The following is an 18,292-nucleotide window of genomic DNA, read 5'->3' as shown; positions in this document are numbered from 1 at the left end:
ACCAATATAAATCTACAACCTTTATCAGTCTGAGACAGTGCAGTCACGGACACGCGGTACAGACGGCTAGCCAGAGATGGAGAAGTTTCTCAGGGTGCTTTGTTTGGTGAGGACTTATCGCACCTTCTTCTTTAGTTCACTCTTTTTGATGTGTGTGAAAACTCCGCCCGTATTAGGGTCTGCAGCAAAACAGCTGAACCGGTCTGGCAGAAACCCGCTGAACTCTGTGGAAACGTGCTCTGGGATCAAACGATGGAATTCATCAACAGAGCTGACTGTGCTTCTGCTCTAGAGGCACGACAGTGCTGTACAATCAGCTTAGCAACTGTTTCAACGACTGACACTTCAACGCCAGCCGCTGTTAATAATAACAGACAAGCCATAAAATAATAGAGAGGCGTTTGATTTCAACTCATGGATCAAGGAGCGTATATTTGGCCAAACAGCTGAGTGGATAAACTCAAACCGATAAACCAACAACAAAGAAGCAAGTATCAAGTAAGATTTATCATTATTGTTGATTGTGACGATGCTAATCCAAAAGCCTTGTGAATGGAGCAAGGGTTCTGCTATTTCAAATCAACCACACAAAGCCTCAAAACCGAACGGAGAGACATCTCGAGCCCAAATATTTTCTCTTTTGAGAAAATCAGTGAAGTATTTTCAGTAAAAACGCGATGCACTGTTGCTCTAAGCCACATCCAACAAGGTACTTTTCTGTTCCTTTTTTTTTTTGTTCGTTTGCTTTTTAACATACCAGCAAATTTTGCAAACCTACTGACAACCAGAATGTCAACATGATCTTTTCCAGGTCTGAATTTTCAGGTTTTCAGTGCATTTATCCAAAAAAAAAAAAAAAAAAAAAAAAAGGTTGTATTCAAAGGAGCTGATTTCAGTTTCCTGTGGGCCACTATGCTTTTTAGCTATACACAAGAAGGCCTTGGGGTGGAAATGGCTCCTACCATGGAATGCAGGCAGTCGTGGGCTTGTGGTTAGGGATCTGGCCCTGTGACCAGCAGGTCGCTGGTTCGATCCCCAGGGCTGACAGTCCATGACTGACCCCCAAACTGCTCCCCGGGCGCCATGGATAGGGCTGCCCACTGCTCCGGGCAAGTGTGCTCACTGTCCCCTAGTGTGTGTGTGTATGTGGTGTTACACTTCACAGATGGGTTAAATGTGGAGGTGGAATTTAGTTTGTGGGATTAAAAAAAAGCATGCCACACCTCCAATTCACAATAAAATCAAATGTAAAATTATAAACAACAATGAAACGGAAATTCTAACCCCTTAAAATCAGTATCGGCCACAAAATGTTCCATCTGATTATGCCCTAGTTTTTCACCATGTGTGATGTCGCAACTTGATTTTTCAGGAGGTCCAGATTACGCCAGGGTATCAAAATTCACTACTTTCATAAACTGACCAAATTACTTGGAAGCTGACCTCCACAGACGTTTTCTCTACAAAATCCTACTGGGGCACTTCATGTCATCAAAGGAACCATGAAAGATTGACCAGGAGATATCAGAGGAAAATTTGCCCTCAGTGGCCAAAAATACGGAGACAGTAGATCGATGCATGTCCCAATATGTACAGCCAAAGTAGCTCAGGACTTGTCTTGGCAACTCATAACAACATAACATTTTATGGCATGGTAACGTCAACGTTATGTAGTAAGGTTACAAACACTAGTAACACTTTACTGCAGGCTGCTATTCATAAGGCTTCATGGCACCTACATTAGCTTGTCTCGACAACTGACAACTCTACATAAAGGTTTATAAATGCTTATTCCATTAGGCAGCACTGGTCAAAGGCTACTTTAACTAACTGATCAAAACTGGCAAATATACCCTTCATAGCGAACGACGCCTACTGGAATAAGCATTCATTAACATTTATGTAGGGTTATGTCAGAGGTCATGCTAAGCTTGTGTAGGTGTCATACAGCCTTATGAATGGCATCCTACGGTAAAGTATTACCCAAACATTTCAGCAAAAACACCTCCAGCATGTACCATCAATACCAATCGATGGTACCAATTGATTTTGCTTCAATAACGATCGTTATCATTTGATCACCGGTGCTTGATCTCCAAACAGGCTTTACTGAGTTCTTCACCACCTCAGTTACCGGCAGTAAAATCCAGACTGCGGACATTATTACACACGTTTATAAGAAAACCAAACTGCGCTAGTGTTCGATAAACAGATGGGACGTCTGCAAAGGACACACTGCTTCGAAGGGGGGGCTGTTAAGACAGAGACAGCAAGTCGATGAAAGTCGAGTGTCTGAGGGAGAACGAGACATCAGAACGAAGCATCTGTCAAAGTGTAAAGACCGATATGCATTAGCACTTTCATAACATGCATTCATTACTACTTTATTTCATTCAGTTTTGCCTCCATGTGTAGCACGTCTGTCTTCCAGATGATGGGAGGCTTTAAAAGCTCCATCAGCTGTGTTATTCTCCACAACGTGATGCACTCAACAATCAGAGCCTTTTAACTCTTAGGAGTCCAGAGAAGCGCCGGCGTAAAAACTATCATTTGGCAGCACTGCAGTGCATATTATCATGCAGACACAGGGCATAATGTTCACATCCACCATCAGAATAAGGAAAGAGTGTGATCTCAGTGTGGTATGATTGATGGTGCCAGACAGGCTGGTCTGAGCATTTTTATAACGCTGACCTGAGAAATGGACAATAAAGAAGAAACATCTGGCGAGTTATGGAGGTTGTTATGTGGACGAAATTGCCTTGCTGATGAGAGAGTCATCAGTGGAGAATGGCCAGACTTGTTCACGCTGAAGGAAAGGCTGCAGTAAGTGAGATGACCGCTACACGCTCAACATGTCGAACCTTGATGTGGATGGGCTACAACAGCAGAAGATCACGTCAGGTTCCACACCCACGCACGCAGTCATATGGCCAAAAGTATGTGGACAGACCTCCTAATTAGTAAGTTCAGCCTTAAAAGATCTGTCAAATCAAGCAAACAAAGTAGAATGGGTCGCACTGAGGACCTCAGTGACTTTAAACATGGCACCATCACAGGATTTCATCTTTGCCACAAGTCAGTTTGTGAAATTTTTGCCCTGCTAGATCTGCCCTTTCAACTGTAAGTGCTATTATTGTGAAATGGAAACTTCTAGGAGCAACAACAGGGTAAAAAATCAGGGTTCCAAATTCCCTCTGGAAGCAACATCAACACAGAACTGTGTCAGGAGCTTCACAGAATGGGTTTCCATGGTCGAGCAGCTGTACACAAACTTAAGATCACTTTGCGCAATGCCAAGCGTTGGCTGGACTGGTGTCAAGCACGCTGCCACCGGACTCTGGAGCAGTCTGATAGACCAACCTGGGTTTGGCAAATGATGGAGAACGCTATGTACCATGCACAGCACCAACAGTACAGTTTGGTGGAGGAGGGATAATGGGCTCGGGCTGTTTTTCAGGGTTTGGGAACCTTGGCTCCAGTAAAGTTTATGTCGATGGTACAAAATAAAAAAATATTTTAGACAAATGCTTCCAACTTTGTGGCAACAGTTTGGGGAAGAGCCTTTCCTGTTCCAGCATGACTGAGCCCCTGTGCACAAAGCGAGCTCCATAACAACATGGTTTGACGAGTTTGCTGTGGAGGAACTCCAGTGGCCTGCACAGAGCCCTGACCTCAACCCCACTGATCACCTTGGGGATGAACTGGAAGTCTGGTTCATAACCAGCGTTTCTCGCCGAACATCAGTGCCTGACTTCACGAATGCTCTTTTGACAAACTCCCAAAAGACACTTCAAAATCTTTTAGAAAGATTCCCAGAACAGTGGAGGATGTTATAGATTCAAACGCTGGGTAAACTCCATATTAATGCCCATGTTTTTGGAAAAAGCCAATCAAGCAATTTTACTGACCGTTTGTGTTAATATTCAGTAATAGTTTAGCGAGCATTAACATTTAATGTGACTCATTTTAATTCTTTTAAATGACATATTTTGACATGCCTCGTTCTGCTGAATTGAGAAACAGCACAAGAGCGCTTGGGGGGTGGGGAGAGAGAGAGAGAGAGAGAGAGAGAGAGAGAGAGAGAGAGAGAGAGAGAGAGAGAGAGAGAGATCTAATTTTCCTGTCTAATAGATGTTGGCTGGAAAATGAAGCGAGTTAGTGGTGAGTGAAGGCTCGATTGGCCTGCTAGCGCCTGACTTGCACCAACTGCTCCTGTTTCATTCACTCCAATCCTGACAACACTTGGAGTCATCAATGCAGCCCAATACGCCCAGACTGAAACTTCCTGCTTAAGGTCTTATTGATGAATTAAAAAGATGCATGTCAAAAGAAACCCTCTATATGAGACATATCACTTCTGACCTGCAATAATGCTGAGAAAACTCCTCTGAGCTTCTGAACCAACCAGAGACCCCTTGATTCATTAGTCATTCATCACCGACAGTCAACAAAAGGCTTGATTTTTGACCAACCTTGGAAAAATGGTAAAACAATACTACTATTATCAGAACATTGGCCTTTGAAATGTATGAAAGATAAATAGTTTTCTGCATAATTAAATGGTTAAGAGGTAAAATGCATGAAATTCTTTGTTTTCGAGAAACTTCCCAAATCATTTGAAGAGTGTAAAAGCTCCCTCACTGAACGTTTTTAAATTGTTGTTATAAATATACTGCCTGATGTCTGGGACCTTTTAATGATTGTTTTAATTACATTATGGGCTATTTTTTAATCTATTCAAGTTTCAAAAAAATTGGGACATTAGGTAAAAAGCAAATAAACCTACTTGACTTGTATTCACATAAAATATCTTGCATTTGTACTGCTTTTATCTTATTAACTTCATTGTTTTCTGTAAATATTTGTCCAGTATGGGTTGGCAAGGATTTTGGATATTTCACCATCTATGGTGCACATTAACACCAAACATTTCAGGGAATCTAAAAGGCAAGGAAAAAAACCACAAATGAATGACCGAGACCTTCAGATGGCACTGCATTAGAAACCAGCATGCTTCTGTGTGATGGATATCACTGTGAGCTCAAGAATCCTCAATAAAACACAGCAGTCAAAAAACAGATCATTACTGTACCCACACATCTAAGTTAAGACTGTACCATGCAGTGTAGGTCATATACTAACAATGTACAGAAATGCTGCCGACTTCTATGGGCTTGAGCTCCTCTAAAATGGACTGATGGACAAGAACCTTTCAGGAAATGGTGGACTTTGTGTTCTCCTGGCCAAAAAAAAGGCCCTCCAGCTTGTTACCAGTGTAAAGTTCAAAAACCAGCATGGAGGGGGATCAATGTGTAACATGGAACATATTTTGGAGCAGCATACTGCCTTTTAGATGCCGTCTTTTTCAGAGACATTCATGTTTAACATCACCAAGAAACATTCTGAATGTTTTGGTATTCAAATGTGGATGAGCTGTGTCACCAAATAATTATAAAGTGCTGTTTAATAGAAAAGTGATGAGAATTAAGAATTGTACATGCAGGGCATTGCAATGATTAAAAGGCTTTAATTAATTTTGGGTTTCCCCCCAGATTTTCCCTTATCTTACCATCAACAACACTACATACAAAAAAGACAAGAGTTGCTTGTACAGTAAATAAAATGGCTATATTTTTGTTGTAAACATTGCAACCCCTAGTTCCTATCAGCACCACTGTAAATACATCCCAGTCTGTAAGTTACTCCATTTAAAGAATGAGTTTCACATCAAAGAACTCCCTAAAAGACTTAGGGTTAGAATTCTCCCTAAAGACTGATACAGTCACCACAAATTAGAGCTCTGATTTCATAAAAATTGTAGAAATTATTCAAAATCATGTTACCCTTTCAGAATTAGTAAATTAATCAAACTTTACCAAAACCCTCTTGTAGCCTTAAAAGGCCTGTATCTTATATTGTTATGACATCCCCCTCCCCACCTGCCCACTTGTGATGTGTCATTTTATATACCAAAAACAGTCGTACATCATTTCTATATGACCATTTACTGACCTGTGCCTTGTGACTTAAAGAGCGATATATGTAAATGAGCTCTATTTTGGTTGGTTGTGCCTCTTTTATAACACTTTAATAACTTCAGCACGAAGGGATGGAGCTACACTGCTGCAGGCTGAATAGGTGGATATACAATCACATGCAAAAGTTTGAACACTACTGATCAAACTACATGTTTTGTTTATTTAGTGAAAATATAGTGAAATAGTGAAAATAAGTCAATTAAATATGGTATTTTCTGCTAAGTTTAACATTATTTATTTACAACATTATATGCTGAGTTTAACACAGAAAAATATCAAAACACAAAATATCAAACGTGCCACAACTTTTGCCCAGGCCACATTTTATGTTATAATTTTTGCTTTAAGTTCAGCGAATAAACTATAACTAGCTACACTAAACTGTGCAGAAGTGGACAGTGTGTTGATGTATTTTCACTTAGAAAATCAACAAAACAAGTAATCTAACCAGGGCAGCCCAACTGTACACAATGTATACAAATGATTACATTTATGACTTCATAACCACACTGTATTCAAAACTGTATATTTTCTATATATGAAATAAATGGCCTAGAGAGCGAATGGTATGCTTGGAAACATTTACATGCAGCCGTATAATTCATTAATAACCTGACTAATACAATACATTCCACGTAAGCACCTCAATCGGATAGTCTAGTCCAATTGAGGCCATTCAGACTACAATTTCTATCTGATTGAACAAATCCAATAAATAGAAGAATAATAGCTAAGTAAACACCATGTAAATAGCCATGTAAATACCTGTATCTGATTACATTCCCTATCGGAATGTGCAAGTTCTGCGCATGTTCGTTGTAGTGACCGTTTACAATGTTGAACATGGCGGAACAGAAACTGGCCTGTAGAGGAGACGAAGGTTACGCTCTGATCGTTAAAAGACATCTGGCATGTGTGTGTGAGAACACGACGTCTTCCCCTCCACCTTCTTTAATAAGGACATGTGAAGCACATTTTCCTGAGTCTGAGATCGATTTAAAGCAATTGAAAACACAAGCACTGCTCACTGCTGCTCATCTCACTCTGACCGGACTGGACGTGAAGTTTGCTGTCATAGCAACGTTTATCCTAAGTGGTTCTCCATGCATGTGCATCATTTTCGATTGGATTACTGGTAGTGAGCACGTAAACGAAGATTTTCCATTAGATTGTTGATGACAGTGAGCATAAACGCCTCAGTCTTAAACTGTAAGCGGAATATATTCAATCTTTGTGTGTAAACACAGCCACTGTTTACATATTACATCACATTTCAAGAATGCGAGGAAAACTGGGTTTTCCATGATTATAATTAGGAGCTGAATTTGTTTCATCGTCCAGTATGTAGACAAATCACTTGAGTTCACTCTGACATGGAGAACTAAGGCGCAACTTATATCTTCCAGACAGCGGCTAAGCCTAGATCACCACTGAGGCAGGAACTCCAGAGCAGAGATAGCAGCTTAAGTGAGTTATTTACCGCAAAGCCTCTTAAGTGCCGGCTGAGACAGAACCAACACCTCCATCAGGCCACAGACAGAAGCAGAAGCCTCATGTGAAGCCTCATCACTCAGAGAGGGAGCAAGAGAAAGTCAGCGTGCGGGCCGAGATGAGAGGTATAGGTCAGACAGAGACAGAGAAAGAGAGAAAGGTGGGCAGAGAGACATAGACAGAGACAAACAGGGAAAGAGGCAAGTGTCTCCTAATGACTGTCTCTCTCTGATCCACTTCTTAAAGCCAGCACTGTGTGTGCATGCGCTAACGTTTACGGCTGCGCGCAGCATGTCTGCTGCGGTGCTGATAAGGCCGTGCCGGCCGTTATCCGGTACAACAGGCAGCGGTACCGGAGCTCTGCCGAACGCATCGTCTCCTGCCACGCCGCGATTCTGCCCGCTATGACAACATCGATAACGGCGACAGAGCCGTTGTCACGCTCTGGGAGGCGTTCAAAGAGACGGGGCTGAGAGGATGGAGGGATGTCTAGAGAAGAGGCCGAACAAAAGATGAGTGAATGAGATCTGGAGCGCCGGGAACATGATGGAGAACATGCAAGAATACTCCTGCAGTACTTTGTGCATGGTTGTGGAATGGTTGTAGAGTCTCTTAGGCCTGGCTGCAGCAACTAAAAATATATTCTTTACAGACCTAGAACCTTATAGCTCCTAGTCGATAGCTCTAGAACCCTGTGGTTTCGAAGAGGTACTCAATTCAACGGTGCTGGCAAGTTGGAGGGATGTTAAGAGAAGAGGGTGAACAAAAGATCAGTATATGAGAGACGAGTGTCAGGAACATGATGGAGAACATGAAAACAATAACCCTGCAGTCCACTGAGCACAGTTCACAGGAATCTTAGGGTGTTTGTGCATGGCTCTAGAAGAAACAACACTGTGCATAGTTCTAGAACCTCACAGCCCACTGTCAGTACCTCTAAAACCCAGCAGTTGAAAAGACAGAGGGATGTTGGGAGAAAAGTGTGAACAAAAGATGAGTGAAAAAGAGCTAGAGAGCAGGGAACATGATGGAGAACATGCAACACCATGGGAACAGGGAACTGTCCAATGTGGATGTGTCCTTTGCATGACTCTAGAGGCTAACAATACATTGTGCATTGTTCTAGAACGTTACTGTTTCACAGGAATGATGCAAAAGAAGGAGAGAACAGATGTCTGGAGAAGAAGACGAAGAAAATACAAGTGAAAGAGAGTTACATAATAGTCTAGAACCCTAGAAATCAACTGTATGTTGAAGTCTCCCAAAGTCTATTGCATGTAGTCCTGGGAAAAATGGAAAGCAACAGGACACACAAGATGGAGGGATATCAGGAGAAGAGGCTGAACAAAAGACAAGTGAAAGGCCTAGAGAGCAAGGAACGTGATTGAGAACATGGAACCACGTCCCTGAAGTCTACTGTGCCTTTTAGAGCCTTATCGTCAACTGGGCATGGTTCTGGAATCTTTCAGCCCATCATGCCTGGCTCTAGATCCCTACAGTCCTTTGGAAATGGTTACATCCCACCATGCCTTGCTCCAGATCCTACAGTCCTTCTGGGATAGTTTTAAACTTAACAACACATCCTGCCTCAGACTACATCCCTACAGTCCTTTGGGGATGGTTCTGAAACCTTACAGCCCATCCTGACTTGGTCTTGATCCGCCAGTCTTTTGAGGATGGTTCAGGAACCTTATTGCCCATTGGGTCTTGCTATAGATCACAACAGTCTTTTGGAGATGGTTCTGAAACCTTACAGCCCATCATGCCTTGCTCTAGATCCCTACGTTCCTTTGAGGATGGTTCTGAAACCTTACACCCCATCATGTCTTGCTTTAGATCCCTTTAGTCCTTCTGGGATGGTTCTGGAATCTTACAACCCATTATGCCTTACTATTGATCCCTACAGTCCTTTGGGGATGGTTCTGAAACCTTACTACCCATCCAGCCTTGGTCTAGATCCCTACAGTCCTTTGGGGATGGGTCTAGAACCTTATTGCCCATTGTGCCTTGCTCTAGGTCCCTACAGTCCTTGACAATTAAAAATTATAACAATAAAGTTTAAAGAACCTCCACATATTGTGATGCTTCTAATTATTTTCCCCCCTAGAACCATATGGTAAAACCAAGCCACCCTTTTTTGTAAGGACAGTACATGTGACCAGTTTTATAATGTGATCTGTACATCGGATTTGTTCTACTTGTCATCCGATACCCTATTCTGCATCTCCTAGAGGTACCGGATACCGAGCCTCAGATCAGATGCCACCTACCATATTTACAGAAACATAAAGGAGTTAATTATTCTTAGTATTGGCAGAAATTCAATATGTAAAAGTCCAATCAGCCACAGAGTAGCAGCTCCACCTTCCCCTCTTCTCAGTGGCTTTCTCCTTGCTCCTCTACTCATAGTCTCTCCCTCTCCTCTCTCTCTTATTCTTCTTCCCCTCCCCTTCCACCCACTTTAAAAATAACCACTCGATAATTATTTGCCAAAATGTCACAATCGGGGCCAGGGTGACGTCTCACGAATAAACGGCATCCGTCAAAGGGACAGCTCCGCTCTATGTGCCATTTTCAATTATTCACCATCGCTTCCCTTAATGAAGCCCGACCAGGGAAAAAAAAAACAGGCCCCTAATCTATGGCATGGGCCTGCATCCGCTCCAAAATAAAACACAACAGAGACAGGACACGCTCTAGTGGAAGAGATGGAGAGGAAAGTGATGGTTGTTCGGTATTTAGGGCACTACTAAGAATACTCTGTGTTGATATTTTGACCGTGCATCGCTGGACAAGGACAGACAGAGAGAGACTGGAGACCAGCCATTAAAATTCAATGTCTGTCTCTGAACTTTAAGGGTGTAAAAAGTAGGGATGTACAGTTTGCCCAGTTTTGATGTTCGGATATCTGTACAGCTGGCTTTAAGCGGTGAAACTTGCATGCAACTTTAGTTGCTTGAAACCTACATGTCGCTATGTCTGACTAAACGTCACTAACTACATGGTGCAATACAAAGCGTCCTACTGGTCATATGGAATATGCATTTGCATCACCTGATCGGGTCCAAGCCACTGGTTTTACCGGATTAGTGGTAGAAGACAAAACAAAAGATGGTTTATTCCGTGGTTGAAAAGGAGACTCCCTTCCTACCCCGCCAACTCAAGGTTGGTAGTTTTTGTCAGTTTCCTGAGCCACGTGAGCTTCTCTACTCTGACCTTACTGTAAATAGCTGCGTTAACTAGCCATCTAACGCCAACAGCTGTGAAAACAGTTGCTTGTGCCAGCATTTATTATTCTTCAACCTGCTGCTATCATGATCTATGGAGCTAACTTCATTTACTCCTCTTCTGATGCAACCTAATTTTACACAGAGCACAGATTAATTTGGGATCCAACATAACACTTGCACTACAGGGAGATTCACTCGAAAGAGGCCCCGAATCTTCTGCTGTAACTCCTGCAAGGATGAAGCAATCTGAACCAAAAAAATATGCTACATACCTTGAAATGTCTGTAATCAATTGCATTACATGTGATGCTGGAAGTGATCTCTTATCTGCCAGACACATGAAGGGGTACGGGGGGCTTGCACCCGGAAGTTGCAAACGGAGGTGAAACATTGTGACAGCCGGCACCTGCCTAATCACTCTCACGTAGGGGCATCCCGGCTTGTTCGAAGCTCCATATACTGAGGACCACATTGCACTTCGTTTGGTTCAGACCGCTTCTTCCTAGCGAGAGTTATTACAGAATATCCGGGGCCTCTTTCAAGTGAATCAGCCTGTACATGCAAAACTTTTATGTTTGACATTTTCACAAAAACACAAAATCTGTGTCTACTGAACTGCAGATCTGTATATCTTTTGTGATGACATCCAACAAATACTCAAATAACCCACTGTTAACCAAGTACTCAGGTATTCATCCAGATGCCTACGGAAATTTCAATGCAGAATCAATAAAATAAAAAGAATATCATATGCTATTATGATTTGGGTGCTTTTCTCATATCACCGGTTGATGCTATTCTTATTCTTTAAGTCGATAAGTAAAAGTAAGTTAACACGTCCTCAACAGAACATATTGATGTACAATTACTTATTTATCCGTTGAATTAAACATATTGGATAAAACATAAAATGTAGCCTGTGCAAAAGCTATTGCACAATTATTTTTGCAAATTTATTTACATTTGTTCTCTGCAGAGGATGTGTTAAATTATTTTCAGCAAGAAAATCAACAGAATGTTATTTGACCAAACTTTTGCATACAATGGAAAAATTAAGAAATTCTGAACACATAAAATTCTGAAAACTGAACTGAATCTTGCCAAAATAAATTTTGAATTAAATCTGGAAAAAAAAAAACTGCAACCTGTTTTGGATTATATAAAATAATGTTTGCCACTTGCACACAAAGTCCTGAAACTGCAACTGAAACTACTGGAGACAGTTTCATTTTTGACCACAAACAATTATTAGAATTCTTTGCATTTTAAGATTGTACTGGTGACAAAATCTTTGTAAGATTTTAAAAACACTCACAAACACCTGACACTACAAAAATTACTACTCAAGTCTGTACATTTTTAGTTGTTATATATCAAATTAGATTAGCCAATATTACTAATTATTGGAATTTTAAGCACATTAAGTTTGTTATTGATGAACAAACATTCATATGGATTAAAGACATTTTAAAAAGTATTAAAGTTCAGTCATTTTTTAAATGTAAAATGACATCAAATTATTGAAATTTCAGGCACTTCAAGATCAACATAAAGACTTGAAGCTACATCAAAAACTACTTTAAGCCTTTACTTAAAGCCTGTTTACTTTTGTATATAAAATTATATCAATCAATATTATAAACGACTGATATTTTAGACACTATTAAAATAGATACTATTAAAGTATCGATGACCATTTTACACAAGTCAAAAACCTCAATCTACAACAGTTGAAGCCTGTTTACTTTTACAGTTTTTATATAAATTAGTCCCACCAATATTATCAATTATTGGAATTTTAGGCACTTCCAAGATTGTTATTGATGGACTAATATTCATATGGAGCAAAGGCCCTATTAAAACATATTAAATTTGTTATTTTTTCTAATATAAAATTTTATCAGCCAAAATTGTTATTGAAAATTTAGGCACTTTACGTATTAACAAAAAAAAAAAGACTTAAAGCTACAACAAAATCTACTGAAGCCTGTTTACTTTTTTAATTTTTATATAAAATTATATCAGCCAATACTATCAATGATTGCAATTTTATGCACTTCAAGATTGTTACTGGTGAACAAATGTTTTTGGCACTTTAAGATGAGCATCAAAAACTTTAAGCTACACAAAAACTACTGTAGCCTGTTTATTTTTATATAAAATTATATCAGGCAATATAATAATTAACTCATAAAAATTAATAATTAAACAGTATCAATGACCATTTTACACAAGTCAAAAGCATTGGTCTATAACAAAAGCAACTGAAGCCTGTTTACCTTGTCAGTTTATATATAATACTAGACCAGCCAACATCATGAGTTACTGGAATTTTAGGCACTTTAAGACTGATAAAAAAAAAATTATATTGATTAAAAAAACCTGTAACTGCACAAAGACGTTTATTTTAATGTACTATTATCTGTCAATATTACCATTTATTGGAAATCTAGGCACTTTAGTATCAATATCAATGAGAATATTGACATAAGTCAAAGTTCTGAAACAACAAAAAGTACATTTTTACATAAAATTATACCAGCCAAAATTATCAGTCACTGACATTTTAGACACATCAAGAGTGGTATCAATCAACAGTTGGTTAAAACTGGTCAGGTCTTTAGGTGCAAACATAAACCCTGGAAACACAACAAATAAATTACATATAAAACTTTTATCAAGCAAAATTATTGGCTATTAGAATTTTTAGCTTATTAAAAATGGTACAGAGCCTAATGCTAGAACTAGAAGATCCTGAGCACATGCAGAAAGTAGAGTTAGGCTCATATGGCAGGCCTGAGTATAGCTGTAGATGAATTAGCGGCGTGCTGGGGGGTCTCTGTAAATCCACTCATGCGGACTCTCATTATGAAAAAAATGAGTGTGGATATAGAGCCTCCATCACAGCAGAGAGAGGGTATCATACTTCTTCCTCATCTATAAATAACTCTGTATATGTATCTCTCTGAGCTTTTACCGCTAAATCACCTCCATCAAACACCCAGCGGGGTGGATGCTTCTGGTATAACGCAGCTCAGCACTGTTCTATCAGCATATGGTACAAAATATATTACAATTACACCCAACATTCACAACCTCCTCCATTCACTCTCTAACACTTGACTTTTCACATCAGTTCATGTTCTCTCTCTCTTTCCACTGTAGCAAAACTATGGATTTGACGAAATTTCCACAAAACCAACTCCGAAGAAGTAAGGATAGTGTGAGAAAGGCCAATGAAAACAGAAAATGTAGGGAAGTGATTAGTAAATTCTATTGTTTTCTTGCATTAAAGTGAAATTAATACAAAAAGACAGTAGCTGACGTTTTAACTAATTAACTTTTTTATATAAATGTAAACTCATTCCAAATGTGATGCCTGCAGAATGTTCCAAAGAAGCTGGGACGGGAGCACGTTTGCCATTGTGTTACACCAAATGTCCCTTTAACCACACCTAGTAATTGTTTAGGGTCTGAAGACATAAACGAATCCAGTTTTGAAAGCAGAATTCTGGACTGCAGACTGCAACTCTGAGTACGCAGCCATGCCGGTGACACACATGCAAAATATTCCTTAGTGTCATCATGTTAAAATAAGCTTGAACGTCCCTGAAACACGGCGTCTGAAAGGCAGCAGGTGCTTTTACAGAAGTTGCAAGTTACCCACTAATACCTCCACATACCATGACAGATGTTGGATTTTGAACTTTACACTGGTAATAATGTGGAAGTCCCTTTTCATCTCTGGCCTTGAAAACAAATCCATAATTTCCATAAACAATATGAAAGGCTGACTCAGACCACAATAAACGTTTCTACTGAGCATTCAGAGTTCATTTCAGATGAGCTTGAGCCCAGAGAAGCTGGCAGTATTTCCACTGTTTATAGCACAGCCTTAACTTGCATTTTGGATGCAGCAACAAAGTGTGTTTGACAATGGATTGTCAAAGTATTCCCGAGCCCATGTGGTGACATGCATCAAAGATGCCAGTTTTTAAGGCAATGCCATCTGAGGGGTCAAAGGTCACAGCCATTCAATTGCGCCTTCTCAATTACACACAGAGATGTTTCTGGATCACCCGAAACACTGATGTGACTACGCAGCGTAAAGGGTGGAAAACCTAAAATCTTTGCAATCACTCATTGAAGAATGGGCTTCTTAAACTGAAGGAATTTTCCCGATGATTTTTCTGGCAAAGTGGTGAGTCTCGACCCATCCTCGCTCTTTAAGGGACTTGGCCTTTCGTGGATGTTCCTTGTATAACCAAGCATAACTGCACCACCTGTTTAAGATATCTTTCTCCAAGGTTTGAAATGCCACATCCCAACTTTTCGGGACGTGTCGCAGGCATCAATTTTATCTACTGCCTCAAGTGTTTTGGAATTAAGGTTTGTACATAACTCAACAGCTGAGATGTAAACAGAGTCATTCAGAGTAGTTTGGTGTGAAAATGCGGATTGTAAAGACTCCGATTACTTTATAGTGGTGGTGATGGGAACCCGTCGTAGTGTAGTCGCCATGACTACAACACAAACATAGTCACTTTATTTACTATCCAAAATCACCAGTGAACCTACACGTCTCTTCTGAGTTTCTGTATGTAATGTAGATGATGGTAAAACTGGGAAATCTGAAAAAATAAACCCTTCAGACGTCCGGTTCCCATCACCACCACTGCGAACGATTCTGACTTGCGTTTGAGGCATTGACTGGGGTCAACAGCGTAATCCAAACATTCTCAACAACAAATATGGTCAAATAGAAGCCTTCACGTAATTTGCTGTGATACATTACACCTCGCAACATTTTCATGTTTCTTTACAAAGAGAGCATATTCAGTCATGTTTAACTCAACTTGTATGTAATATGTTGAAGAAAAAGTATATAATAACTTTTTTTATACTGTTCTCTTATTCTACTCATAAAACCTTAAAAATAAAAAACACTGATGTATTTTGTGTGTCGAGACAATCTCTTCAAGTATCATGACGTCAGATTTTTGCCATATCGCCTCGCTGCACCTGCACACAATTCAACACTCTGTTTAGACCAAAAACTTCTCAAAACTATTCTTAAAAAAAAAAAAAAACAACAGTCTCAGCTTTCAGGCAGTGTAGATATAGACAGACTGATATACATGTAAACAGATACACAGATAGACAGACAAAAGGCATGCAGACAGACGGATAGATCAATGGATAGATCGATAGCTTGATAGATAGATCGATAGCTTGATAGATAGATAGATAGATAGATAGATAGATAGATAGATAGATAGATAGATAGATAGATAGATAGATAGGCATGCAAATAAACAGACAGACAGACTGTTAGATAGACAGACAGATCGATAGATCAATACATAGATCGGTGGATTGATGTCTATCTATCTGTTTATCCAGACAGTCAGGCAGGCAGATAGATAGGCATGCAAATAAACAGACAGACAGACTGCTAGACAGACAGACAGATAGACTGCTAGACAGACAGATAGACTGCTAGATAGATAGATAGATAGATAGATAGATAGATAGATAGATAGACAGACAGACAGACAGACAGACAGACAGATAGATAGATAGATAGATAGATAGATATGCAAATAAACAGACAGACAGACTGTTAGATAGACTGACAGATCGATAGATCAATACATAGATCGATGGATAAATAGATAGATAGACAGACAGACAGACAGACAGACAGACAGTCATGCAAATAAACAGACAGACAGACTGATAGACAGACAGATAGACTGATAGACCGATAGATCAATAGACAGACAGACAGAGAGATATACAGCTAGATCACCGACATGTAAACATATATACAGATAGACAGGTATACTGAAAGACATTTAGACAGATGGATAGATCAATAAAAATAAAGAAACAGGTGTGTGAACAGCTGGATAGTGAGACAGACAGACAGACAGACAGACAGCTTGCCTGTATACAAATACATGAATCCATCTCTTACCTGCCTGGGAGATAAACAACGCCAATGTCCCTCTTCATTCATTCATTCATTCATTCATTCATTCATTCACTCCTTCTATGGGAAGACCACTGAACGTCAACGTGCCAAATGACCTGGCGGTTTCCTTCCTGTCTGTCTGTCTGTCTGTCTGTCTTCCATAACAACGACCCAACACTACCACAGCACCAGCTCTCCTGTACTGAGCTAAACCCGGTTTAACACGGAGCCCGAACAGTGACATCAACCACAGGCTCATCCGAAAGGCCGTCCCAGCGTCCAGGGACCGAGTCCAGGGACCGAGTCCAGCGACCAAAACAACGACATCTAATCCCAGCTTCGCCTCCACTGAGCTCACACAGCCCGGGGCGCGTTACCACAACCACTGCTGGACATTTTTAACAGCGCAGGCTGCAGGAAAGTCGCTTATTCGGTCGTGTTTGTACCTCTTTCTTCTTCTGAGCCGCTCCAGGCTGAACGCAGAGCAGCGTTAGCAGCGTTAGCAGCATCAGTAACCTGCAGCACACCGCCATGATGGAAGATGCTCTCACGGCAGGGAAGCGTCCGGGCGACGCGATTGGCTGCCGCCGCGACTAATCAGGGCCGCGGAGTCTCCGCCGGGGCCTCATGGGAAGTGTAGTCTTTGCAGTATTTAGGGCAGTGCGAGCTAAAGCAGGGCCTGCAGCAGGAAATGTTACACATTTTTGCGTTTCTGTCCTGCTTACACACCTAAACCAGCTCATCAGCTCATTAAGAAGCACCTCGGGTGGTTAAAGTGGAAGTGTTAGAGGAAGAAAAACAGTCAAATGCGCAGTTTTTCGACCTAGCATGGTATAAAGCTTAACTTAGTAAACATGATTAGCCTGTGATCGTATTTACACAAAACTGGTAGCAACTTATGCGTGTCAGCTTGTTTGAATTATAGATTATTGGTTGTGTCTGCATACGTTATTACTTCTGACAGCGTGAAGGCTGCATTTCAGCAACGCCTTGCTTTAGCGTAGCTCAAATCAATAATAAATGAATGGCCAACAGAGCCATTTTAATCTTTATAAGGTTAAGCTATGTTGAACCTTTCTTCAGGATGTATTTGGGGTAATGTGTGCGTCGTTATAAGCAAGGATGTGTGGAAATGCTATAAATAATTCAATTCATAAAGCTGACAAATATACGGTGCTATGTCTGTGTTCAACCTGGCCTTAAGTTATGCAGCTACTCCACTACTTTCTGGGAAATGTATGCTATTACACTTCAAGTAGAGGAATATGGTTGTTTGTGTGTTTATTTCACTCTTTTACCGTTAAGTTCAGTGACAGTATGAAAACACTCAGTTGAGGCTAAGCTAACTACTGTGCCGTTGTGTTTTCCTTTACCCTTATTAGTCCCACAACGGGGAAATTTCACCTCCGCATTTAACCCACCCGTGAAGTGAGACACCACATACGCTCTAGTGAGCGCACACACACTAGGGGGCAGTGAGCACACTTGTCCGGAGCGGTGGGCAGCCCTAACTGCAGCGCCCGGGGGGCAGTTGGGGGTTAGGCGTCTTGCTC

At 40.6% G+C, this 18,292-nt stretch overlaps 1 protein-coding gene across 1 annotated transcript in view; it reads right to left on the bottom strand.

Annotated features, from left to right (window-relative positions):
- tusc3 (tumor suppressor candidate 3) overlaps positions 1–17,316 on the bottom strand; it is a 141,729-nt gene extending 124,413 nt beyond the window's left edge. Inside the window, exon 1 of the mRNA XM_017686208.2 lies at positions 17,186–17,316. Within this exon, the coding sequence (XP_017541697.1) occupies positions 17,186–17,272 (87 nt within the window). The 5' untranslated portion in view covers positions 17,273–17,316. The remainder of the gene's footprint in view (positions 1–17,185) is intronic.
- Between the last annotated feature and the right edge of the window lie 976 nt (positions 17,317–18,292).

The sequence above is a fragment of the Pygocentrus nattereri genome, chromosome 22 (assembly GCF_015220715.1).
Source record: "Pygocentrus nattereri isolate fPygNat1 chromosome 22, fPygNat1.pri, whole genome shotgun sequence".
NCBI lineage: Eukaryota > Metazoa > Chordata > Actinopteri > Characiformes > Serrasalmidae > Pygocentrus > Pygocentrus nattereri.
This window is presented reverse-complemented; position numbering and strand designations above follow the sequence as displayed.